General features: G+C 46.6%; 1 protein-coding gene across 2 annotated transcripts in view; it reads left to right on the top strand.

Annotated features, from left to right (window-relative positions):
• The first annotated feature begins 1,162 nt into the window (after nt 1-1,162).
• LOC137591393 (neural cell adhesion molecule 2-like) overlaps nt 1,163-27,368 on the top strand; it is a 171,637-nt gene continuing 145,431 nt past the window's right edge. For both annotated transcript variants that reach the window (XM_068309351.1, XM_068309352.1), the window contains exon 1: nt 1,163-1,419. In XM_068309351.1, coding sequence (XP_068165452.1) covers nt 1,284-1,419 — 136 coding nt within the window. In that variant the 5' untranslated portion in view covers nt 1,163-1,283. The remainder of the gene's footprint in view (nt 1,420-27,368) is intronic.

Below are 27,368 nucleotides of genomic sequence, written 5' to 3' on the forward strand. Positions count from 1 at the left end.
TTATCCGCTGCTTCATTGCCTAGATGGATTTTCTCAGTTTTCGACTCATCACTTCATTTGCCCCCCATCAGGGATGTTTTTTTGCGAGAGTCTCTCATACTCTCCTCGCCACATGCGAGAGGTGATAATCAGCGCTAATCTAAAAAATCCACCACGTCTTCTGTCCGTTTTATCTCCTGTTTGATGGAATCAAATCAAAATTACCTCCTTTCACTCCAGTTGGCGGAGATAACAAGTATTACTTCCTTCCTATTTACGGCGAGATCGTCGCCAGGTTTTACGGAAACGTATCCAGAATGGAGACGGAACCAACCGGAACAGGTTTCCTGGTAGCTATTTATGAAGCATCTTTATAGATCTCAATAAACAGACATCCAATCCTACAAGTGTTAATGGTTACGAATAAATAAATATATTTTTACTTGTGTTTATTCTCAATTAAAATACCACTATGATGTATTTTTTGGGGTCTGCAGGATCGTTCCGTACCCGACTGTCCACGTCTGACCTGTCAAATTATCTCCATCTGGTCTGCAGAATATTAATGAGTTAAAAAAAAAATCCATGCTTCTACTCTTCTGAGTGGCGGTTGAGAAAAGAAATCGCACTCTGGAGCTTTGAAGGTCGAAAAATGTTCAAAAGTGACGCTTCTGCGTGAACGATTCCGCGAGTTTCCGCGCATTTGTTGCTTTCATTTAATTTCCCAACGAGGAACGTCGCGATCCGGGATGCGGAATATTTAAGTGATGGCGTGATAGGTCAGAGACACCCGTGTCGGCCGGAAGATGATGCGTTTTGACGCCGACCTTGAGCGTCACGCTGACTTCTAATCAGCCAGTTTTCCCTCTACGCTGATGACGTACTGCTGTTCGTTTGGGATTTCGGCTGAATTTGTGATAAATATCTGCTGATATTCCGACAGGAAGTGGATTTATTTTATCTTATTTTATCTTTAGTGGGACCAACCCCCCCCCCCCACCTCCCAGAATTCCTAGACACACCCCTGTTATCCTACTGCCGATATTATCCGTCTCAACATGATTTTGTTCCAGACGCACCAAATAAAGACACCAAACATGTTTTGGCTCCTTCTCTTCCTCCTTCTTCTTCCTCCTCTCATTAGGAGAGCGGTGATGCTGGGGAGTGGATGATGGGAGGAAGGTTGGTGGGGGGTGCGGGGGGGTGCGCGATGCACGAGCAGCTGAACGGGAGCGCGCGTAAAGGAAGGAAGCGGCGGAAGGAGCCGAGGCACAGCCAGTCGCAAACGGAGCCCGAGACGGCGGATGAACGGAGCCGAGCGTGCGTGTCCCCCCCGCGTCGTGTTTGGTCCAGCAGCTGACAGCAGCTCCCCCGGAACCCGGCCGAAGATGATGCTCAAACTCCTCTTCCTCCTCGGGGTGCTCGTCTGCGGCAGCCAAGGTAAGGGGTGCGCGCAGCGGGTGGCGTGGAAATCCTCCGGCGGGAGGACTTTATGGACAAGTTGAGTGTTTTTCTTTTTCAAAGCCATCGTGATCTGCATCAAGCGGGGCGATCTGGGGGGGGGGGGTATTGTTTAACTGGACGTTATTTGGTAGTTGAGGCACGTCTTGCAGGGGCCAGAATGCTTTCTGACTGAAAAGAGGGATTATGGTTGGTGGGGGCTTTTTTTTTTTTTTTTTTTTTTTTTTCAGATGTGCCCACTCCCAGGCGAGAACAGTTTGTGGAATATTTAACATCAACATTTTTTTTTTTTTTTTTTAAGGGAGGGGGGCACATTTTGGAGTGAAAATCTTCTGCTTATGGTGTCCAATGTCCTGCCCACCCGTCTCCTAGCCCATCAGATGGGTCTCGTTTTTACCCCCCCCCCACACACACACACACCCAGAAACCCTCATCGGACTGGAGGCTGCGTCTCCCTCCGATGCGCTGCGTCTTGTGCGCGTGCACAGTATCGATCCGCGGTGACGCGCACTGGACTCCGCTCTCACCTCCAGAAAGTTTGCGGAGGCGCAGCCGCCTTTGCGCTCGAATTGATCCTATTTATATTTCCCTGAACCCGACTAAAAACTCGTTTTCCGGATCCGACTAATGCTTGGGGTGAATTTGGGGTGCACGTTTGGCTTTTATGCACCAAAATAAATAAGAAATGAATAAAAATACAAACATTTGCATCGACTATTAAACTACCAGAAGCTGCTTTGCTTCTGATTTGTGGTCAGAAGACGCAGAAAGAGTTGCATGATGGACATTTTTTTTCTGCAGCGGCTTCCTGGCACACACACAACGGCAGGTGGGGGTAGAGCGCTGCAAAGTGGCGCCAAGAGTGGAGCCGTGAACCCCCCCCCCTCCTCCTCCACGCACCCCCCACTGGTGAAAGGCGTGTGGATCTCATTCATCCACGCTGTCAGGGTGGAGGGTCTCAAAAGTGAGCCCTTTGAGGAGGGAGGGAGGGAGGGAGGGAGGGGTCTGAATGATTTGGTTAGTGTTGCATAACCTCAGTAACCCACACACATGCACACACACTGACTTGGGGGGCGGGGGGGGGGTCTGCTCCTCATCCAGCCCCTGAATCAGCTGCTGGGCTCCGACCCCCTTCCAGTGGGATCTGCTTGATTTAATTTGTTGGTTTTGGTGGTTTGTGGTGAACAAACAGGAGCAGACCCATAAAAACCAGGATTTCCATCGTGGGGGGGGGGGGGGGGTCACATCTCTTCTGCTGCCTCATCGTCTGGATGGACTGGACTTCACAGCGAGGCTGCGTTCCCATCCGAAACAAAGCGGTGAGCGGCGCCGCTCACGAGTCCTAACTGGAATATTCATCACTTTGTTCCTTTCTTTTTGTTGCGGTGGTGTTACATCACCCCCCCACACCCCCCCACGATGACTAATTTCCATTCTTACCAGGGCTGACCTGTTAGGAACAGACAACGCAGGCCGGTCCCCGGGTGAAGGGGCGTTCGCTGGAGGGGAGGAATGCAGGGGTGATGATGGGGTAAAAAGACCCTTCCACCTCCTCATGATGGGGGGGGCTTCACCTCCCCGGACCCCTGAAGGAAAACATTTGCTTTTGAACTCCCTCGCACTCGGCGACGCCTCCTGGAAGGTTTATGCGTTTGGCTTTTAGCGACGCGCGGCGCGATGAATTACTACCTGGGCCTCGCCGGGGACTCACCGATGGGATGTTAAGTAGCATAATTAAGACATTTCACTGCCTCTCCTGGGGGGGAAATGTCAGAGGCTTGGATGGGGCGGGGGTGGGTTAAGAGATTTATGCCCCCGTGCATAAGTGTCTCTCGTTGCACCCTGAGCCCCGGCTTCATCGTGTGTGTTTGCTCACATCCTGTACATCTGCTTTACGGTGGTGTGTGTGTGTGGTGTAAACGCAGCGTCACACACACTCAGCCCCCAACGGCACCAATGCATCAGCTTCTACATATTCATGAAGGCGGCGCACGTTCCTTTTCCTTTCTGGAACCCCAAAAAGAAGGTTTCTGTCCACTGTTGGTTCTCCGTTATGCTGATGACTCGATGCTGTGCGTCGTTAACGTCGAGCAAACACCGCTTAAAGACACGCAAAGGCTGCTCATAAAGAGACGTCCGGCGTTCCAGCCCTGCGAGGTGGAATTGATTACATTATTTGATTAATAGACTCTGATGGAGAGCGTGCACACGAGCGCCAGAGTCTATATGAAAATGGAATCGCCCCCTTGAGGCAGCGGCGTACGAGAAATCAATTTAAGGAACGACTGGAGTCAGCAGGCCTCCGAGTCGTACAAAGGGCAATCTCCGTGTTATGGATATGCTATTGCTTTGCCTGCGAGCCTTTTGATTTCTCTTGTGTGCTCTTTAACGCTCAATCCGTCGCTTTCGTGGCGATGCGAGTGTCGTGTTCCAAACACCTGGACGCACAAGGGAAGAGCTAGCCTAGCGTCTGTCGGCTAGCAGGGAAAGAATCAATCTAACTCCTACATGCAGGTTTTAGTCTCTCTCCAAACTCCAGACTGCAGATGTGTTAAATTATTTAAGGCTAATAGTCGAGGCTGTGCGACTAAAACTTTGTGCAAATGCGGTATTGCAGCAATTTCAGGAAATTCATGAATATTTGTGTTGGATAATTGTATTCCTTGCTGAGTGGGACAGCCAGGAAGTTGCCCAGGAGTTGAGAAACAACCGGCGGGAGACGACAGAGAGACGCAAAGCAAACCGGGAGCAGACGTGGAATCACCGGGTTGAAAGATGAGAAAAATACAGAAAGCTGAGAAACAGCTGGAAAATAACAACAAATAAAATAAAACATGAGGAGATTTAGATGGTAAAACGTTCCTGCTCAAGACTCTGGAAAGTCTGGCCTATGATCCCGGTGAACGGGATCTATATCAGGGATACGTGGCAGATTATTTGCAGATGTATTTTCTGGCAGCGACATGTTTTCAACTCTTACGTAACTCAGGTGAGAGCAGAGCTGCTGGAAATAAAGGATCACCTTCCAACAATAGGCTCCACCAGGTGAAATTTGGCACCAGGTGTTGGAAAATTGTCATTCATTTGCAAAAAAACCCCAAAAAACGGAGCGGCGTTCAGTTGCAACTTCTGCCAACCTCAGTCCATTTTCACTCAAATTACCCATCATTAACAGGGGAGTGACTAATGCGCTCACCGGGGAGTCAATCCCAACCAGATGCCAGGGAAATGGAGATACCCTATGCATTGTGGGAACGGTCTTCCCCGCTCATTATAGGCTATATTCCGATTCCCGCTAAGGTAGGGGAAAAATGGAAAGGATGGGGTGAGATTTATCTAGTCAGAGGGGGAGGAAGAGATTACGTTAAAATTCATTCAATTCAAGTGAATCTGATTGGTTAAATTGCATTGCCAGAGACGGAACCAAACTCGGCAGAGTTACACTGTGCCAAAATTAATAAAATGTAATTGAATCCTGTCGCTACGGAATCAAATTAGGCCAGAGTGATGTGATTGGAGGAGGCAGCTGCTGCATGTTGCCATGTGCTCCTGTGGGCTCGTCGACTGGTTTACATCTCGCCAAGCAGGAGACCCTTTGGCTCCTGAGCAAGTGTGGCCTGCCAGTCTAAATGCCAGTCTAACCAGCAGGCTAATGGGGCAGCGCCAGGATGCCGGGGTGACAACAGAACGCGTGGGTGCGCCGGCTGACTGACAGGTGGATGGAGGGAACCGGTTTCTCCGTCTTCATCTGCTGCTCCTCGCTTTATTTTATTTCTGCAGGAGCAGGAAGATCAGAAGAGGGATGAAGGGTTTTGCATATCGACTGACCCACATAGCGGCTGTGGAGTGGAGTGGGTTGTGGGGGTGTCAGTCACATGTGACGATGCTTTTTGTTTGATGTAATGATTTAAATGTGCCTTTTTTTCCCGTTTAGAAAACCACATTTAGGCAGTAATGGTTCAGTGAAATGATCCAAAGGTGTTGCCATACATGTTAAATTAAACAATCGGTGTAAATGTGCATCAACACATTATATTTTACCGCACCCCCTTAGGTGCTATTTGCCTTTTTTTGAACGCTGACGGCATTAATGTGCAAGAAAAATAGGAAAGGAGCTTAAATTTGCATTTATTTCTCTGGCGTTCTGATGTGAATCATTATATTGCGAGAGCTTTTTTTGAATCAGCGTTCCTGATAGGACCACCTGATTGTTTACTTATTTAAATGCATTCATTCTCAGCAGGCTTTGACTCACACAGTCTGGCTGTAAAACAAGCATTACCTTCCGCCACAGACGTGCCGTACCGCATTAAGTGTTGCGTTCAGGCGGCTGTCGGAACGATCCGTTCCCGAGCGACCGGGCCACCGAGAACATCCGAGTCAAGTCTGAATTTGCCAAATTACGACAGAGTGAACTTTGACTTCCTACCTCTCTCCTCACCAAACTTTCAGCCCAAGTCTTCAAGTTTCGTGATTAGGCGTCGATGGCCGCGCCGGTTCCTCGTTTCCTTTTCAAAGCGTACTATTCTTGCTAGACCTACAGCATTGTCAGTACATTTAGCCGGTCTATGTCTTTGTAAAGCACGAATGGCAATGTGTTTGCAATTTGTAGTAATGAGCTAAAACTTTCAAGGGTGAGTATAGAAGAATAGAACCTGCCTGAAAGTAAAGGAGAGAGAGTGCCCAAATTGGATGGGATTGGGTAGTTAGCCATATAGACATCGGTGCTGTATAGAAAGGATAACAGCTCTTTATGAGTCATCATTAGAAAGCCGTCTCTTATGGAAGTGGATTCATGTTTCCCGCACCGCCGATGGCTCGCCAATACTGTTGACGGCTGGCGGGGAGAAGATACAGTCGGGCGACAGGAAGCGGCGGCTGAATGACGGACGAACCGACAGGTGAACGTTCCGACGTCGAGCCACAGATAGGACCGTAATGAACAGAAGCCATTTATTGACAGCCAGGAAACATTTCTCAACTTCCTGCCGCTGGATGTGGGCATTAGTTAGCGTCGGCCCACAGAGGCTGCTGGGTGTCTATATGGTCCATCACGATGATTGAGGATGGGATTAATGGTAATTGTAGCCATGCTGGCTGGCAGACACTAATGAGAGCGGTGCAGGCTTTTGGACACGCTTATCAATGTGTTGAGAGGAGCCAGGGAGTGGCCTCATGAAGCACTTTTAATGTGTGTGTGTGTGTGTGTGAGAGTCGGAACCTGATATGCTGGGAAAACTTAGAAGAAATAGGTAGAAATAAATCCTTGGATTTCGGAGGTTTGATACCTGGAAACTTCCCACAATGTCCTTGAATGTGTTTGGTGGATGGTTTCCATTTTAATCTCTTTGACTGTTTCTATGATGGCAGTCATAGAAACAGACTTCAGATTATCTCAACAATCTGAAGTCTGGATGTTTTGAATAAGTAAGAAATTGTCCGTTTAGCAGCCGGGCCGGAACTATTGATCGCATTACACCCCGAACAGACATAGTTCATCTCAGAATTATAAAAGTTCAGATTTCTTTCACACTTGAAAGACTTTTTGCCTTTAAGTTTGTGTTCCAATTTTCAATCAACAGATGAAACCCGACCTCGAGGTCCATAACGGATCCTCCTCTGGATCAGCTGACGCTTCGTTCCTTCTAAAGTGTTTCATTCTAGTGCTGTTTTCTATTTTTAAATCTATTTGAGGATAGTCCATCTCTTCCTTGTGCATTTTTCAGTTTCACAAAACCAAGTTTTGTCCAATTTTGGAACACTTGTTTGGATGCATTTTTTTATTCATTCATATTTTTCTACAAAGCTACCTGGAAACGAGAGAGCAGGTGTGAATCTTTTATCCAAGCAAACTCTTTTCAGTCTTACATAACATCTCTGCTGTGTTTGCAATCTGCGTTTTCCTTGGGGCTTACAGCATTAAATCATCTTCTGCTCTGTTGTGTCGGACTGTATTTGTCATATATCCTCACATCCATCCATCCATTCAGATAATTAGCTCTTGACTTGTCATTCCCGCTGGTTAATTAAGCCAGACTGTGATTGATGCATTCGGCGGTGACTAGTCTCTGGTCTCGACGCCGCCCCACCCAAGGAGATTGACCTGGCTGCCAATCATGCTTCACATTGGCCGAGAAAGACTGCAAAGTTGACCTCATGCTATGGTTCAAACCCCCTCCCATGAGGACAACCCATCAGGAAGATGACTTCAGGTAGTTCTGCATCATCGCCTGATTGGTTCTGCTTGGAAATGGTGCAGATATCATCTTGAAAAGGGATCAGTCTTCTCAGATTTTTTTGCCTGGTGGCCAATATGCTTATTTATGGGAGGCAGTACTTGATGAGAAATAGATGACAGAGAAAGATGGAGGAGGAGGAGGAGGAGGAGGGACACTTGAGATGTGTTTGGGTGCAGCAGAATAGCACACAGTGAGGCCAAACCCGCCGTTGCTCCCCTGATTGCCTCTCCATGCTAGACAATCTTCAAATGGAATCTCCTAATGCATTGTGGGTGAGCTTGTTTTTCCTTTTCTATTCCTTCTTGTATCCTCTGTTTAGACCAGAGACGTTACGTTTCCAGGTTGTGCCTCCATACGTCTGGCTGTTGCTCTCATTATCGTCACGTGTCAGAAACTACCCAGAGGGAGTTTCCTTCCACTTTTTGGCAAAAACGGCAAACTTGGTCTCGAAAACCGGTTCAAGCGTGGCGGCCAAAGGCCAGAAGTCTCTGTACCCTCAAGTCCATCAACACAAGCATGAACTGGATATATCAGAACCACCCGAGTGAAACTTTTTTTGATCTTAAATATCTACTTGGACTCCAGGATAAACTGATAAGAGGTCACTCACCTCACTAAGTATGCTTTGGCCTCAAAAACAAGGATTGCTGTTGAATTGTCCTGCTAGCAGGAGTTGAGTTGGACTAAACTGCAAGAACATATTGAAAAGCTTCATTTCCTTGCAAATAATTAATGATCAATAATACTTAATTTAGTTTATGTACTATATAGATATAACTATGGTCAGGAAATTGAAATTTTCTCAATCAACTGCGGCTTTTCCAGGCCTTGTCCTTTATAGTGTGTTATTATCGTCGTAATGACAGGTTTCTCGAGCGTGTCAGACAACCTGTGGGCGTTGTTTTTAATTACTTTCTATATCTGCATAACTTCCCATCATTCATAGCTCATCTTCTCCAATGTGGACACTCTGGAATTGCCGTCTTTCCACCCACCATGAGCACATTTTCTGAGGACGTGCATCCTGGTGGGAATACACAAAGGCATTCTCCATAATTAAAGAACCTGTCTCATCTTTACTTAGATCGGATGTTTACCGGCGCGCTGGTGCTGGAGGTGAAATAGGTTTTCTCACGTGTTGAGTCTCTGAAATCACCGGGTAGCATATTAGACACTGTGATGTTGATATTTTTGGCAAGGCTCCACTGTCACATCCAAATCCTGTTTGTCTTTTCCTGCTTGGTCGCTGCTGAAATCTTCATAAATCTAATATGCAACCTTGCCACCTTCCATAAACCCACCTATCACTGTTGTTTGCATGTGCTTAGAGGTACGACGGGTGATGGAGACTGTTTGCTTGCAGAAATTACAAGAAAGGCACGCGGGACGACCACCAATGTCGTCCATGCTTTCGTGAGAATGAGTACACTTCAGGCCAGAGTCTTGAGAGACCCTTGTGATCTTGTGCATGTGTGTATTCCTTTGCAGGAAGTAATTTTTTTTGGTTTTCGAAGCTTTATTGTCTTTCCTTTAATGACTTCTGAGGTATCCCACCGTTGACGGCAGGTTGCGCCTCAAAAAACTCGATCTGTCCTTTGTTGTTTGCTCGAATTCTTGTTAGTTTGGCCGGACTCCAACATGTAGTTGTAACAAGGGAAGATTAGATTTCTTAGAGCATGGAATGCTGGAGAAAAAAAAAAGGTATATTCCAGTTAGCTACTGTATATTGCTCCAAGAACCAAGATTACTTTTATTTCACGCCGCCTTTCATCCATCCTACGGAGTCTTGAGTAGGCGACTAAAGCGGTGATAGATCGTCTCGGCACTTGAGGCGAAAGCCACAGCTGCAGACGTGGAGAAACATTGCACTGCGCCTCCTCAGTCAATAAGTAACACCAAGCTTTGCTGGAAGCTGCAAAAGGGGAGGGGGGGAGGATGCGGCTCCGGCTGTGGCAGCTCCCTCCCCAAGGAGGCGGCCTGAGCCACAAATTAATAGAGCGCTCCCACATGATCGGGGAGTTTCATTTGGAACCGTCACGCTACATAAAGCCCCACAGAAATGAGGAGTTCACTGAAGTCCCCCTCCACTCCCATCGCCCCAAGAGTCACCAAATAACCTGTGTGATTGTAAGACTGCTCCCCCCACCTATGCACCGACCTCCTCGCTTTGCTCATCCCGGTTTACCTACCCCAACTCAAAGAGCGCCATGTATATCCATCTCTAAAATCCAACCCAAAAAGTGACCGATGTGGGTTTTTTTTTTTTTAAAGTTCCGCAAACAAACGCGACGAATGCTAATAATTACACTTTAAAAAAACACTGGGAGTAATTTAATTCCCACTGCCTGCCCTGATTTATTGGCCTACAAATTCACGACAGCGTTTTTTAACATATCTGCTAAAATCATCTGACAACAGTGTGAAATTCTTAGTGACAAATATGGAGAGTTATGCGCCCCTGAGAGCCGCTCCGCTCTTATCGTTATGTTTGCAACGCCTGAGATTAGACACGGCCGCCGAGCCTCTCACAACAGCAGCGTGCCTCAGAGCGAGGATTAGCTCAGCGACTAATCACTCAACTTTGCCGGACACAAAAAACATACAGCGCTGATTCATATTTTTGTCACCGAGTTAATAAAAAATTGCCGTACAAGATTTGCTTTTTGTCGCAATTTGGAACAAAATTTGGAGGGAAGAACCAATCCTCTTTTGTCTCAGCAGAACAAATTCCAACAATAATGACTTTTTTAGAAAACATTTAAAATAGATTACTCAAATACTTTTAATGCTTTAACTCTCGCAATAGATTTTAATACGTCACTCATCACGCAAACACATGTTGCGATGATTCTTAAGCGAGGGGGAATTAGAACAGAGTGTGCTGTTGGTGCTTTCGCTAGCTGAAAGGGTTTCTGCCTATTTCCGTCCAATTATATCTGGGAATAGAATAATAGACGTCCGGAACAACAGCCCCCCCCCCCGGATTGGGAGCGAACGCATCACTTCAGCCATTTACTGCCCAGATGCAAGACCCAACGTGATTAAATCATCATATTTTACAAAACACACACACACACACAAAAGGCAATTTATTTCTTGTTATGTGACATGAAGGAAAAAGGGGGCATTTCAGCTTCACTGCTTAGACTCTTGTTTATCAGAGATGCACTACAGTGTTAGCTGGTTTTCTTTTTTTTACCACGCTGCAGGCTTGCCCTATTGATCCATTGTCTCAGAACGTTGCAAACAATTTTGCTTCTCTCTTTCCCTTCCACTTTGTTCCTCCTCCCTCCAAGAACCGAGCGCGTTAGCATGGCGAATACCAATCGCTGCTCCCTGCTCCTCTCTCTCCTTGCTCCTGTCAAGAAATCCGGAGGAAGTAGAAAGAATCGTGTTTGAAGACTGCAAGTCGGGCGAAAGTCGAGGCAGAGAGAGAGAGACAGAGAGAGAGAGAGAGAGATTGCTTTCTGCAAAAGGGAGAATGCAAGACCTTGTTTGCATCTTTGCGTTGCATAAAAACATACCTTTCGTTATACATACGTCTAAAAAGTCGACATACCTAATCATGTGTAAGAGATATGCTTTCATAACCACTCCTTTCTATATAACAGGAAGCGGGTTACCCTAGGGGGCAACACGGAACCCAAACAGAACCATCTATTACCTCCAGAGGTGGTGGCGTTTGACAGAGCACGAGGAGCTCGCCAGGCGTGACGCGCCGCCCGGACGTTGGCGGATGTCGTGTCACTTCAAGGTTGTTTAATGGGACTCTTTCTTCCCTCGTATCGATTCGGCCGATGCGACAGAGGACACCGGCGGAGAGGGGGGGCTCGTAAGTCACCCCCGTCAAGTTGAATATGGCGAAAACAAGTCGGAAGCAGGTCGATCATTGGGGCGTTTGTTTATTTCAGGCTTTTGCTTACTCTCAGATTTTTACCACGACCATTTTTGAGTTTCGCCCCCCGTTCTCGCTCGAGGGGCTGGAGCGTCGACGGATCAAATCTGCTTGCATCAGCGAAATAATATGCAAAACAACATGTGTGCAAGCAAACAGGCAGTGCTGCATGAGATTTCCTGGAGTCCCCCCCCCCCCGCTTCAGATTATTATGCTCAGTGACCGCATGGAAACATTGGGATAATTGGAAAAGTTTTAATTTAATGCTCAGCCGTCCGACGCGTGTCCCCGCAAGGACAAACCCCCCCCCCCCCCCCCGAATCTGTGAAGGAGAAAGTTCAAGCATTGAATCAAATTCAAGACCTCCTTACTCGGCTGTGATTATAGTCCAATCATAATCTCTCGGCAGGATTCCTACTTCAGTAAATGATCAGGAGAATTGCTGATAGTCAATCAGCGCCGCACAGGAAGGGTAACGCACTCAGTGTGGCCCACTTTTAGATATTTTACCCAAAAGCAGCATCTGTCTGAGGGTTGAAGTCTTTAAAATCCGTGCGGAATAAAAAAAAAAAAACGGAATCTGCCCCAGGATTGGTTAGATTATGTCACAATCCCAGGGTAATCCTGCGCGCTATAAAGCGGCAGCGTGAATACTTAACAGCGCGTGGCGGGTGCAGAATCAGTGTTACGAGCCGCGACACGACGCCGACATTCACGCTTGATGCCGGAGCGGTGGGGGGGAATCAGCCGCCCCCACCTCCACTTTCGCCGCGCCCTAAGCCGCTTAGCTTCACGCGTCTGTCTCCGACTACAGTTCCACCCACCGCTGTTTGCTGAAGATGGAGCGCCAACGCCACGATATCAAACTTTAACCTCCCCGACACTCCCATCAAAGGCCACGAGGACGTACGTCAAAGCGGGAAGTTTGCGTTTCCCCTTTTTTTTAGGCAAACGAGAGTTTGCCTTTTTTTAGGCAAACGAGAGTTTGCCTCTTTTTTTTAGGCAAGAGAGAGTTTGCCTAAAAAAAGGAGAAAGGCAAATGAGAGAGAGAAGCGGAGGAGGTTGTTGTTTTCCTGTGAAAGCATGCGAGGCTATCAGTGCTAATCTACCCCCTGGAACCTCAGCTCGGGGTTGTGGGAGGAATCCGGGTTTTTGCAGACAGGCTGCAACGAGTTGGCGAGATGAACGGTTTGTACTGTCTTTTTTTAGCCAAGCAGGGCTGTGGCTACTATAGCAGAGCTGATGCTAAAGGGATTATAAAGTCTTGTATTCAGCATTTGTTTGATTATTATGTATTTAGTCAGACAAACAAGCCAAACCCCAATAAAAGATTACAAATCCTCCGGTTTGAGGAGCCAGAATGACAGAAAAAAGTTCAAATTTAGCATGTTTTCCAAAGCAGTGACGTCTTTTCACCACAGAACAGGAGAATAATAGAAATATTGTGGATGTTAGACTTTATTTACTGGTCATTCATTTTGCGTAATCTCATAAAACACCCACTTTTAACAAGTTAATAATTGTAAAGTCCTTGTAAGCTGATAAAACCTTCAAATTTAGACACAGAAATGCGTTAAAAGGGGGAGAAAAAAAATGAGCCGATTAACAATTTAGCTGACGCATGGAAAATTAATCGGCAACTATTTTGCCAATAAATTATTTCATTCATCATTTCACAGTCTAAAAAAAAAGAGTCTGAATACAAAAGCGGTTTTTCTTTGTCTTGCAATTATTTAAAGTTTTTTCGGGTTCTGGACCATTTTAGACTAAACCGGATTATTTGAGCAGTCGTCACGGTAACTTCGGTCACATGACCTGATGACATCATTCACTCCCACAAACCATTTTTTAATCCCCTTCGCCACTCAAGTTAAACGTTATTTGCATAAACTATATAAAGACAACGACGACACCGTATAAGATTATACGAATTCATTAACCGCTTAATTTGGCAGGATCTTTATATGATAGCGAGACTGTGTGTGTGTGTGTGTGTGTGTGTGTGTGTGTGTGTGTGTGTGTGTGCGAGTGTACAGTATCTCAGTGTGTATTCAAACCAGTGTGTTTGATGGCTCTATTTAAGTCGGAGTGTGTGTGTGTGTGTGTGTGTGTGTGTGTGTGTGTGTGTGTGTGTACACGTGTGCGTGTGTGTGTGTGTACACCCATGTGAGCAAGTGATTTATGGGCTGTTTTTAATCAGGCGGTAGAAAATGTTATTAGACAGCCTCCTCGCGTTCCCTCCGCCTGCAAATGAGCCGGCCCCCGTTGCACCCTGGGATAGCCTCCTGTAATTAGTTCTGGGAACTCACCTGTTACCGAGCGGGAGATGGAGGGGGAGGGGCCAAGCAGACGGGTAAACAAGGAGGAGGGGGGGCAGGAGGTGAAAGGAGGGGCTGTTCTCAGACAGGAAGTAAACCGACCCCAACGCGATGGTCTCCTAACAGGCCAGCCGGTGTCTGCTGGACTCCTCCAGGGGGGTATTAGGGGTAAAAGAAAAAAGAAAAGACGTGCAAATCAACAACAACACAACTTTCTTTTTCCTGAGACGCTGCCAGATAAATTTGGAGGCCTTGTTTGCAGGAATGATCTGGAAGTGTAAAAAAAAAATCGACTGAATGAGAGGTTAACTGTCAGACGCCGCCGCAGCGTTCTGCTTCTGCTGCTGTTTGGCCTTCAACGGGGACGTTTCTTCATTTTATTTTGCTAATATTAGTGAATCTTAATCGATTCCGCTGGAGGACAAACACATTCTTCTGCTGGTTGTATTGATTACTGCGGAATAACTTGGTATAATACTTCATCAGCATCCAGCCGACTGTAATGATTCTATTTACGATGGTAATGTTCCACCGCTGGAGCCAAGCTGTCGTATTTTTAGCGACAAGAAAATTTCATTAGAACTCATCAGACGTCGGCGGTGTCTCGCCAAACAACTCGCGACTATGCGTGTGCCATTGACGTCCAACGGCGGCCACGGATTCCACTGATCTCTGTCTGAGCTCATATAGAAGAATTTTTCAATCAATTTTAAGCCGTGGTCGATATTTGCTCGCAAAACTTATGTATATGTGTATATTATATAACATATGTAAGAACAAAACTGTTTAAAATCAATTTGAAGAAAGTTTCTCGAAGATGTTTCTCTTCTCATCCAAGAGTCTTCTTCAGTTCCTGTTGTGGCCGGTCTTGTCCCATCTTATCTAACCTGTGGGGGTGTGGTCGGTGCATTGATTTTAACAGCTTTAGATAGATAAAAGGAATTGACGTGGACATTTTGGGGCACACCAGGGGGCCGCGGTGCCACCGGGTGCGTGTTGGGGCCCCCACGGGGCTCATTTGAGCCCAATGTCCTTCTATTCATAACACTTTCTGGACCTCGCTGCAGTCACATCTGAGGATTCATCTCGAATATCTCCCCGTCATCGCGAGCGGAGGATTGTTCCTTGATAGCATTTTGAAATTCGACAGTTTAAAACCGTATTGTAGAAGAATCCTGAGGGCCCTTCTCCTCAGCGGCCCCCGGATGAGCTCTTTTAGCAGCGATATCCTCATGATTGCTTCGCAGGTCTCTTTCCTCCCACTTGACTGGAATGTATTTTTTATTTTTTTTTCCCGTTTCGTTCAGACAGTTTGCCGTTGGGGATGCTGTCTGGTGATTAACAGACCATATCGCCATCGTAGCCTCTGCTCAGACGGAGCCTCTCCATTTCTCTTAAAGAAGAATAAATATAAAAGAAGACTTGTTGAACAACTCCCGGAATTTACATTTTTATGAAAGAGCTGCAAATTATAAGATCTGCTATAGTGAATTGAATAAATTCTATTTCCAAGACCTTGAGAAAACTTGATGTTATATCTTGGTTTTAAAAGTGTCAGAAGATTTTGTGCCATCATTTCGTGGCACGAAATGATATTTTCCTAAAACCTACCCTCGTAATATTTACTCTGAATGAACAAATGAGCATTTAGCCTACAGGAAGGATTAAACACCTTAAAAGCTGTTAAAAACAGCATTTAATCTAGTTTACAACTTTTCTCGGCGTGCAAAAACAATCATAACCAGTGTTCTGGTTAACCTGCACCAGAAATAGAACGCATTAAGAAATTTCTAACCTTTTTTCCTCAGACATTTGGTGCGGCGTGTTTACAACCTCCTCACCATGTCGACACGTTACGGTTGGGAAGAAACGAATGCAGGCTTTTTTTTTTTTTTTTTTCTTACCCGATCAAATGGGAATATTGACACAACTCTTTCCTTAATGTGCAGATTAACAGCTTCATCTAGTCTGCTACTGACCGGATTAAGAGGCGATGATTTGGTTTGGTGCACATTCACAATATGTGTTATTCTAAGGTACAGTCCTACTTAGCGAGGGGGCGAGTGCCATTAAAAAAAGCCAACCAGCTCCTGCTGAGCTCTGAATGCCTGTTTTAACTGACTGAAACACACCAGCCAGCAAAAACCAACAAAAAGAAAACTGGAAAAGGCATGAAAAGTTGCTCAGTATGCGGCGACAAATAAACCACACATTTCTGCAAACACCTTTATCGACCGGTCGGCGCTCGCTGGTCTCTTTCCACAGCGAGCGTGCCGGTAGAAAGGTGTTCTGACCTGGATTTTTTGTGGCCAGTCACCCACTGCTGGGAACAGTATCGACCAATCCGGATCGCCGTTCCATGTCTTGTCCATATGCGTGCACAGAACTTGAGAAGAGAGTCTCGCTCCGACACAAGTTTGCCGTTTTTAAGTCTTTATTGAAGAAAAGTTTAAGTATGCGCCAAATGTTGCTGACTTTTACCTCCAAACTTCTCTCTGCAGTCACATTACGTGTGCTGTTGTAAACCTTTCCTTTATTCTCTTCTTAATGTCACTGGCAGGCATTTAATTATTACGTAATTATGGGGGATTGTTGTCTAGGAGTCGAGTTCTCAGCTCCAGCATCAAGCGAAAAGTCACGATGGCTTTTTACGAGGTGCTTGTTTGGCTTCTGTTGGGGGGGATTACGTGGGCCTCCGTCGACGTTTGAATTCACTTCAACACCTGGTTTCCATTTTAAGAAAAACAACAAATAACCATCTTTTTTTAAAATAAAAACCCAGGCTGATTTTTCCTTAATCCCTAAAAGTTGCCATTTTTGAATACACCGTGCAATATCAATTTTTACCTTTTGCTAATTCTTACCTGGAGCGTTGCGTCTAGGTAATATAGAGGAGCAACATTTCCTTGTAATGGGATTACACTGATCTACTGCGAAAATGGTAACCGTAATAATCTCTGCTGCTGTTAAAATAGCTCAGTAATCACCTCAGGAGTTACAAAACTGCTACCGCTGGATAGGAAATCATCAAGGGATGTTTGGCAGAACATAAAATGAGGGTTTGTTTTTTATCCATTTAAAGGAGTTCGTCCTGTCCAGTGGGAACAGCCAATCAGACCGCAAAGAACACCTTATACAGTGGTACCTCTACTTACAAAATTAATTGGTTCTGGAAGAAATTTCGTAACTAGAAAATTTCGTAAGTAGAGACGCGTTTTCGATGCAAATGCCATAATCTGTTCCAAGACCCCCAAAATTCAGACATAAATGTTTTATAAAGCATAAAAATGCATCAAAACATGTAACAAATACATGTTACAATTAGATTATTACACAATAAATGAGAGTTGAGCATAATGTAAAAAACAAAGAATAGAGTAAAGAATAAAATGATGGTCATTTACCTTTTAACTGCTGTCCTCATTGTTTTTTGCCCTCTTTGGTTCATGCCCTCTTGCCCCACCATGAACAACAGAGTGAATTCCAGTCCTCCTTCTGAACTTCTCCAACCACCCACGCGATGCCTTAAACTCCTTGAACTTCTTTTTGTTTTAATAACGTGGTGATTGTAGATGCTTTACGGCCATATTCTTTGGTGAGATCAACCAAACGCATCCCTTTTTCATGCTTTTCTATCATCTCTTGCTTTGTTTGTATGAACAAAAAAACTCTTTTCTTCGTCTTTTCTTTTCCTCTTTTCTCCGCCACTTTCTTGGGGTCCATAGTGAATACTCAAAAAGTTAATATATTTGCGTAAAACTATCAGAACACGTCATGGGTCGAGGGCCGAATGACGAGGACGGTGCATAGACACCTATCTAGCTACACACAGAGGTCCCTCTTAGCCAATGTGATGCCAGGATGCTAGGTAATAGCCAATGGAAGAGCAGCTATAAGAATGTTGCGTTCCCGAACCTGTGGGAGCTGCGAGTAGCAGCACACACTGTATTTTTACCTTTAGTAACTCGAAATTTCTTTCGTAACTAGAGGCAATATTTTCCCGTTGAGGCGTTTTGTAAGTAGAGACATTCGTAAGTAGAGGTACCACTGTATCTCCAACAGAGACCATAAAAATATTGGCTGATTATTGATCCCATGAAACAAGTGTCTTGTGTTTAAGACAGAAACATGTGAGTCGTCTGCAAAAGTGCAAACCTGACTGTGACAAATACGACTTGAGCCGTCAGGAGTGCGAATCAAATCAACACAAAAATCAGCAGAACGTCTCCAGATGTCTTGTTTTTTACATCTCAAGTCTCTGTATTAGCTCTGGCGGCGCTGGAAGAGCGGCGTGTTCACCCCGCTGGTGGTATATGCAGTCTTTCTGGTCGGAATATAAAATTTCCTACAAATTAATTCCTCACACATACATACATGCATGCATAGCTGCAGGGAGTGGGGGTTGGATTTTGAGGAGTATGGCATGTGACTGAACACACACTCCTACGCAGCGCTCTGCACCTGTAAAACACCGTGTAGCACCTAACGATATCCAGGCAACCACGACTGAATTAGTGCAGCAGCAGAAAACGGATGTTTTGAGCTGCGGCGCCGACTTTAAACAGACAACCTTTAAGTATTTTATCTTGCAGGTTTACGCGTCTCCATTTGCACTCAGGTGTAGCGTGTATGGATTATCCTGTTAGCATGACGATGAAATCTGTTAGCGGTCGGTGGGAGTGTTGCACCGTTGGTAGTGCAGCCTCATCGTTCCGCGTGTATTTCCAGCCTTATTATTTTCCATCGACATGTTGACAAAGAGTGTAATATGTTTACCGTCCCTTGTGTTTCGTCTCATACTTTGTTCTGTACTGTCTGATTTGCTGTCTGTATTGTACTGCCTGTTGTACTGCCTGTGTTGTACTGCCCGTGTTGGCCTGCCTGCGTTGTACTGCCTGTGTTGGCCTGCCTGTGTTGTTCTGTCTGTGTTGTACTACCTGTGTTGTACTGCCTGTGTTGTTCTGCCTGTGTTGTACTACCTGTGTTGTACTACCTGTGTTGTACTACCTGTGTTGTACTACCTGTGTTGTACTACCTGTGTTGTACTGCCTGTTTACCGTGGGTCAGAGAAGACTGCAATTTCATCTGTGCTGTATGTCATGCGAAACATAGTACACTTGACAATAAAGCTGACTTTGACTTTTGACTTTGACAGCGTTGCCGGAGCAACGATATCAGACCGGTGGAGAACTTTTAATCACGTCGTAGCGTCGCTAAGCAAACGAACCAAACTTCCCCTGGAGCTCAAACAGATGCAGAAGTTTTGTCTCGGAAACCCCGAAACAGCTCACTCCATTACGGAAACATGAAGCAATGATGTCATTAATTCATCACCTGGCTCGGCTTAATGCTAATTTCATCACTTTGAATGCTACAACCAGGAACTGCCTTCCCCCCTTTGATTTATGCTGGTGACCTTAAGGCATGCACGCGCACCAGAGTGCACGACCACCCCCCGGCTAACGCTAATGCTAATTTGCTTTGCAGAGACTTGGGTTTCTGGCGTTTTTATGTGATTTGCATGTTTTTCATCGTATGTTGATTCTGCACACACGCAGACAAACGCAGACAAAAGCGTCCAACCTGTTTCCTCCTCCCCGACGCGTCGCGTTCTGCTTGTTTTCTGCTAATCCGCAAAAATGCAGGAACAAACAGGGAAAGTTGCACCGAAATCTGCGAGATTCTTCTGAATTCCGATAAAACGAGCGACGCCGAATTTATTTATGCGATGCAACGTGTTTATGTGGTGTCGGTCCATCTGGATGCTGCTAACCAATTGAAGCGGGGGGGGGGGGATTCAGCTGCAACAAGACGGAGAGAGACGTTTCAGCCGGGAGCAAATCCTCTCCTATCTGCCTCCCCGGGGAAATCACTGGCGGGGGGGTGGTGGTGCTGGTGGAAGATGCTGTTTTCTTTTCACTCAAGTGATGTGTTACCCCTCCTGTCTACCTGCGTCCCTCCCCAGCACTTCTTACACCCCCCACCTATAATCAAACTTCTCCCTTTTCCCCTTCTTCTTCATCACCCATTTCCTTTGTCTCCTTTCCTGCCTCCTCATCCCTTCCTGTTTCCTCATTACACCCCCCACCCCCCAATCCATGCCCCCCCCCCCTTCCCACCATCTCGAACTCCAGCAGGCCGTTCATCGATCGGCTTCAACCGGGGGTGTTAGAATACAATTCCACCTGTCCTGTCCGCTTCACGGCTCCGCGGGTCATTCGATAACATTTAGATGCTCGGATGCAGATTTGCAGCGACATACAGGGGGGGTTGGGATGGGGGGGTGACACTGGCTTTCTTTCTCTCTCATCCCTCCCTCCCTCTGCGACGTCTTTCCTCATCTGAGCCGGAATCTCCCCCACCGGTCCCGATCTTCCTTTTCATCCGCGCTGCTTTTTTCTGGTCCCTACAAATATTTCATGTCTCATTGTGGCTGGGAGGCTGGGGGGGGGGGGGGGGGGGCGTAGTTTCATCCATGATGTGTAAACTTTTAATTCTCACATTTTTTTACCCCCTTTCCTCCACGTTTTTGTGCAGGAATGAAATAAATCCCACATTTTCCTGGTTATGAAACGCATTTAGGAGGTGCATGCACCCCCAAAGCCACACATTTTAATCCCCCAGATTTGCTCGGTGCCTGAATGTGCAAGATTACCAATCCATTTTGGTTGCTTACAGGTATGATGGGATGTTCTCCTTTAGCATCACGGTGTCATGTATTCATGCATACTGGTATCTGGAGGATAACCAGCACAAGAAACCAGCACCAACCAGTGCAGGAAAAGGCTCTATCTGTCTATAAAAGGGCCGGATGTAACTAATAAATGTAAGTTAATGCAACTCAATGTAATGTAACATAAATGTAACTACTCTTTAATGTTAAATAACTCTTAATTTATTACTTATTCAAGTTACAAACATTTGCCTCAAATATTTGTCGACTTAATTTGTCTCAAATTTTTTACATTTGCATATCTTTAATTTGTACTTCGGGACGTTGCCGTTGGAGTCAAAGCCAGGATTGAATCGGAAAATTTGTTTCGAGATGCCACGACGGCTCGCGAAAGCGTTCGATCTGTTCAATCTGGATCGGACTTCGGATGTAACGTCCCCGAGTCTGATTCGCCGATGGAAGGAGGTGCGTCGCAAACCCCCGACCCCCCCTCCTTTTGAGCCTAATTCATGTGAAAGGCTCGGAGACGGGCCTTGTCTGCTCGCATCACATCACACACCGCCTCCCGTTCGCTCGCCGCCACCGGCGATTAGCCCGGCCCGCTCAGTTTCACCGCCGTTTAGAGAAACGCTCGCTTACTGTACGTTTTACCGATGGCGAATGCGAGCGTTACAGAGGGGGGGCGTGTTCAGACTTCACTCTCTCCACGCTGGTGGGATTGTTCTGCAGGTTAGCCGCTAATGGGCTAATTCACGGCTGCAGGAGAGGAGAGGATTTATGGGACTCGGGTCCGTTTTATGGCCTTTCGGCACCTTTTTTTTTACTCCTTTTAGCTCCATAAAATAGCAAAATTATGAACGATCATTAAGAAAGTGAAACGGAAATAATTCCGCGCTGAATTATATTGTAATACCGAGAAAAAGCGATTAACTCCCCCCACAAAGAGCATACGGAGTGATGTGGAGTTTGGAAACGACATCGGAGTCAATTATGGAAGAATTTATGAAATATAATTAACAGTGAAGGCGGCGTTTAAGGGGGCAATCCCCCCCACAAAAATCCCATTTACAAATACATGCCCTTTATTCCCTGATGCTGATTTTTACCAATAAGATCAATTCCCATGATCCCACGGGGCGGCGGGAAGCACCTAATGAGAATACAGAAACGACCAAAGTTTGTTTCCTCTGATTGATAAAGAATCCTTTTGTTCTGACCAGCGACGTTTTCTCTATTTCAAACGATCCGTTTTTAATCCCCGTTCCCTCCTTTTGAGATTTTAATCCCTTTATGTTCCAAACGCCACGCGACGCCCGTTTGTCCCACCGTCCTTGAACCTGTTTTCTTGAGGGACTTCTTCCGTATCGCCGCTCCTGTCGGCCAATCAGCCGTTCCCCATGAGCGGAGAAGGTGGGGGGGGGTTGCCATCAAGGGCACCTGTGCCTCAGATGCTGAAGCCTTTCTCACCCCCCCCCCCCCCAGCTGGACTAAAAAAAGGCGACCTTGTTGGAGCTCGAGGCCGCCGCCGCCCCCGCCTGCAAGGTTCACCGACAGGACGACACGGCGTGTCGTGTTAACCTGTTGCTGCGTTAGAGGAATCTTTTGGGGGGGGGGCGGGTGGTGGTGGTGGTGGAGTGAGGGGGGGCGGTGACCTTGGAGTCTTTGCGTTCCGCATCGTGTTGCTGATGAATCCTCAGAAGCGTGATTGTAACGGGGTACAAATCAACAACCGGCACCGGCACGCACATAAAAAGGAGTCTATTATAACACCCTGGGGGGGGGGGGGACGGCACAACAATGAGGCTTTTATGTGTGTGTGTGTGGGGGGGAGTAGATAAAAATATAAAATCATAAGAACATCCATCCTGTCTTGTTGTTGCATAAACAGGAAGTTCATCCAGATTTTCAAAGTACGGGTCGTTCTGTCTGAGATACCAGGAGCTGGGGGGGGGGGGGGGCTTAGATGGGGAGGTCATATTTTAAGATCTCCATTTGTGGCGTTGTCTCCGTGTTTATCCACCTCCTGGTCCGCCCTCGACCCCCTGCACCGCTGCCCCGCCCCCCCCCCACATCTAACCCCCCCAATGCAAGGTGTGGATCACATATCTGCAGCCCAGCTGGCCTCCTCTCGGCCCTGAGCCAACCAGGACGTAGGCTGATGATGGCGGGGGGGGCTGTCAGCATGACAGCAGATGGGGGGGGCAGACGAGGGGGGGGCAGAGGTGCTATTTTGGTGTAACCGTACAGATGACATGAGCAACACAAGCGCTTGTTTTTGCACACGGTGTAGCTCTCAATCCAACCGTGGAGGCAGGAAGACACGCAGTGGGGGGGGGTTAGGAGGTGGGGGTGGGGGTGGGGGTGAAGATTTGCGGGTAGAGGGACGCAATGCATCCTGGGAAAAACGTGTTTGTTTGCTCGACGAACAAAAAGTTTGTTTGGACTGAAGCTTCATCAAAAACCGGTTTTATCTCCGTGACGACGAGAGGAAACCATCACAAACATAAAAACGCGGAGATTAAGCCCCCCCCCGCCCCCCGCTGGGACTCAAACCCCTCCCACACGCGGGTTACCATCAGCAGCGACAGAAATCTTTTATTCTCTGACTCAGATTTGTGCGACCGCCACTTCCTGTCACCGAATCGTCAAGGAAACCGTCTCCGCCCGTTTGATCGACCCAATCAGAAGTCGATTAGCGTAAATGTGCAAATCTGACAAGATGTTTAATCTGGATCAAACGGACAGATTAGTGTTTTCAATCGGATGCTGGTGTTTGGATGCGTTTTTTGTGGCGTGACAAAGGCAAAAAAAAAAAAAAAAAAAGGCGGGAAAGAAGCGAAAGCGTGGATTACCAGAGAGGAGACTGAAGGGGCGTCGGCACGACCTCATTAATATTAAAGTTCTTGTTTGAATGTTTAATTATAAGGCTCAGCGGTTTCTAAGCTCATAACTTCCAAATGGAATCCGCTGGAGTCCGGTGGCGCTCGCACAAAAGTCCGTTTTTATGTCGCTCAATACGACTTTTTTTATACGGACGCAGTAAATGTCACTTAAGCAATGAAACGCCAACCTTTTAATCATTTTTTATTTTTATTTTATGGAGGGGATTATTTTGTGGAAGTCTTATCAGAAAGAAGCAGAACGACGAGCGGCGTTTTTATTTTTCCGGGGAAGTGACGGCCCCCTGCTGGTGGGGATCAACATCAAAGCGCCTTGAATGAAGCAATCGACGAATAAATAAAGCCGATCAATCGGTGTCATCACCGAGAATAAAGGGTGTGTTTGTGTTTCTGAGACGTCTCTAAAACATCATAAAGTCATAGATTAATCTCCGTTGGTTCGTGTTTAGTCCTGAAACTTTTGCGATAAAATCGGCTTTAATGAGCGAGATTTCCTGACGTCGTCAGCCAATAGAAAAGTTTCTCGACTTCTTGGGAAACTTGGAGATATTAAACCATGGAGACGTGCATTCCCTCTCTTTCATTGCATCTTCATGTTGATATTTTCTGTTTTACTGCAGACGGGGAAAGGAAAAAAAAGCCGCACTGAGCAAATAAGCGAGCCTCCAGTGGCGGCGGTTAATCAACACCCCGTCGTAACGGAGGATGGGAAAAAATAGGAGCTCCTTTAAGTGGGCAGCATGCTAATAAATAAAGGCCGCGTTCGGTGAAACAATAGCAGATTGCGGAGGTTTTGAGGACGCGCAAGCGTGAAATGGCACTTTAAAAAAAACCCAACAAAAGCAAGCGAGATGAAAAGCAGATGCTTCTCGTTATGATTCCGTTTCTTCATTAAACGTTGTCGATTTTTTTGTTGTTGCACCAAACGCGATTGGAAACGGCATCGAGGCGGTTCTTACTTGGAGAGGAGCTTACGGTGGTATCCTGACCTCTCTACATCCTTCACCCCCCCCCCACCCCACCCCCACCTGCCACGGAGACCAGGACGTGCCGCTACAGGGAGGTGAAGTGTCGGAGTCAAGCAGGGCGTTGACCTTGGCCGGCCCAAGGGCGTTCGCTCCCAGCTTAAACACCTGCATGTGTTGGTGGTGGTGGTGGTGGTGGTGGGGGGAGATAACAACCCCCCTCCTCATCACACCACCACCACCACCTCCCGTCCCTCCCCAGCATCATTAGCATATGCAAAGTCAGTCGTAGTTCAAGGATGCAAATTGGAGCGGAGCGCCTACATGCATATTTATTGGGTCGGGGCGATCGGGGCGAAGCTGCCGGGGGGGGGGGGGGGGGTTGAGTGCTGGTGCTCAATTTTTACATTAACCTAGAGGCAGCAACACGTAAACATGGCTGCTTCAAGTGGGGGGTGGGCGAGTGGGAGTGGGTGCGTTTGATTTGTGACCCCGACATTGGCACCTCATGAGAGGTGACTTACGTTTGCGTTGGTTGAACTCATCGACGGCGTTTCGCTCGTGTTTGGGTGAATAGCAGGAATTTGTTTCCTCTTAAATCTTTCCATTGATAACATATTCGAATGGAATTTTAAGATGATGCTCTCATCTGATCATCACCAACATCTGAATAGTTTGCTTCTTTCTACGGTGGCCTTGAGAGCTCAACACACTTTTCCCTACTTGCTTTTGATCATCTCATCGTATTTTGCCTCATGCCTCATCGCATTATTTAAGACTTTCCCTTCCTTTGCTTTCTGTTTTTCCCTTTTTTTTTTTTTTGTCGCTATTGCCGGCCTGCGTCGCCTTTTCATCCGTCCTTTCTTTCATTTGGGTCGAAGATGAAAAGAAATAAGAGCTGGTGATGTAGACATCAGCAGCGCCAAAGACAAGAGACAGTCTCCACCGGGTATTTGATGTAGGGGTTGGACGGAGCCGCCTCTGTAGGAGGTGTCATCCTGTTAGACCATTCTTCTGCTCTTACAAGTAGAACTTCGTGGCTCCTGTCAGGAGTGATAGCCAGGGATTAGTTTCTAAAGAGAAGACAGACCCTGAAACGTTTCCTGCGAGACAAAGCACTGGGCGACAGTCTCTAAAAAGGTGAGACGAAGGAAACGGCTGAATTGGTTGAAAGGTTTTCCGAGCCGCCACGAAGCTGCAGAATACATCTCCTGTGTTTTCTGTGATTTTTCCACACCTTCCACTCGTATTAAGACAGAGGTGCAACTCAGTGGAAGTGTTTAATGAAGGATTGCACTCAACTAATGCACCTTTACCAAAAGGACACATTAATGGAGTCGCCCAAGTTTCCCAACAACCACGGTGCTAATGGACAAGATTTTACACACCAATACCCTGCATGGAAAATAAGGAACATTCTGTTATTTCACTCAGTTTGTGCCTTTAGAGGCGGGAAAAGACAAGGACAGAAAGCCTCAACTATAATGGAACATACCCTCCATTAAAAGAAACCTCCTTTCTTTGCTTTTGTCTCATAAAGAAGAAATATCTCCTACGTACGATGGATGCACACGCGTGTTTATCACGGCGATCTTCACACCCACGTAACTTCTCAACATCCACATTTTCAAGTCTTGACTTTTGAGAGTTTGGAGACCGAGACGGAAGTAGGCGATGAAGTTTTGCACCCTTTGATTGATGGCTGTCATCATCCGCAAACTGGTGCAAGGTGATGTTAGCTTATCCCGACATCAAACCGGCTATTTATCCAGGCATAACATGGTATTAGGCCCCGAGCGCATAAAAGAAATTTATACCTTCGAGCACCATTAAAAGTGGATCTCAGAAGAGTGTTACTGGTGTTATACTTGCGCCAACATGATGGCCCCTTGGAAATGAGTGTTCTCCCAGGTAACTGCCTGTCTCCCATCATCCAAGTGATAAAACCAAACAGTCTATCAAAGGTCATGGCACTGTCTGCAACCGAGTCTGTAAAGTAAACTGTAATTGACCTTCGGTTGGGTAACGGGTGGATTTCGTTGGTCAGAACGTGTTCCCAGTTGGCCGCAGAGATCGGATTGTCTTCTTGATTTGGTTCTTCAATTAAGAGAGGATGACTAGTGTGCAGACATTTCTACATGCCCATGTTGATATTTGAGTTATGCTTAAAACTGAATTTTTGCTCAAATGCTTTCGCAACTCTTCGCCAAACGTGACCCGGCTTCAACTTGTAGACTTTGCTTCACCTTTTGTGGAGCGCTACAGCTTCTTGGGGCTCTGCCAAAGACTTGTTATGATTGTTATCAATGTATAGCAGACGGTCTTTGTTAGTCATACCGTAGCCGATGAATTATTCGACCTGCAAATCCTCAACACGTGAGGGTGAAGGCGCTGCAGAGGCAATGCTAATGCAGATTTAGAACACAGGAGTCCCATCTCCGTCCTGTGGCCTCCATTAGACATCCATCAGAGGGAAATCACCGGCACAGAAATAAATCAAGCCAACAAGGCTCACAGAGCCATTCAGGCCCGATGAACCCGAGATATAATGTGCAGAATATCATCACCCTCTAAGCCCCAGCATTTGTCTGAAAGGTTCGCTGGTCAGGTGGGTACTGGAGAGGTGAAACCTGTTGTTTCCGAGGCCAAGGTGACGATAAAGAGCCGGGGCCTCACGTGTACCTGAGCCAAGGTGACTTTAAGGACCGTGGCGGTAGCAAACGGATGATTTTCTACTCCGCTGATGACCCGCCCAGCGGTAATCCTCTCCTGCTCATTAAGCGCCGTTAGATTGGACCGCCTGAGGCGAGAGGCGGGGCGAGTTTGGGTTCGTTCACGGGTCTGGGCACAGAGTGGGCGTTTGTCTTCAACAGAATAGAAGCCAAGGGCTCATATTAAGTTTTTTGTGTCTCTGTGCAGGGTTTGTTTTTTTTTTGAG

Source organism: Antennarius striatus, chromosome 24 (assembly GCF_040054535.1).
Source record: "Antennarius striatus isolate MH-2024 chromosome 24, ASM4005453v1, whole genome shotgun sequence".
NCBI lineage: Eukaryota > Metazoa > Chordata > Actinopteri > Lophiiformes > Antennariidae > Antennarius > Antennarius striatus.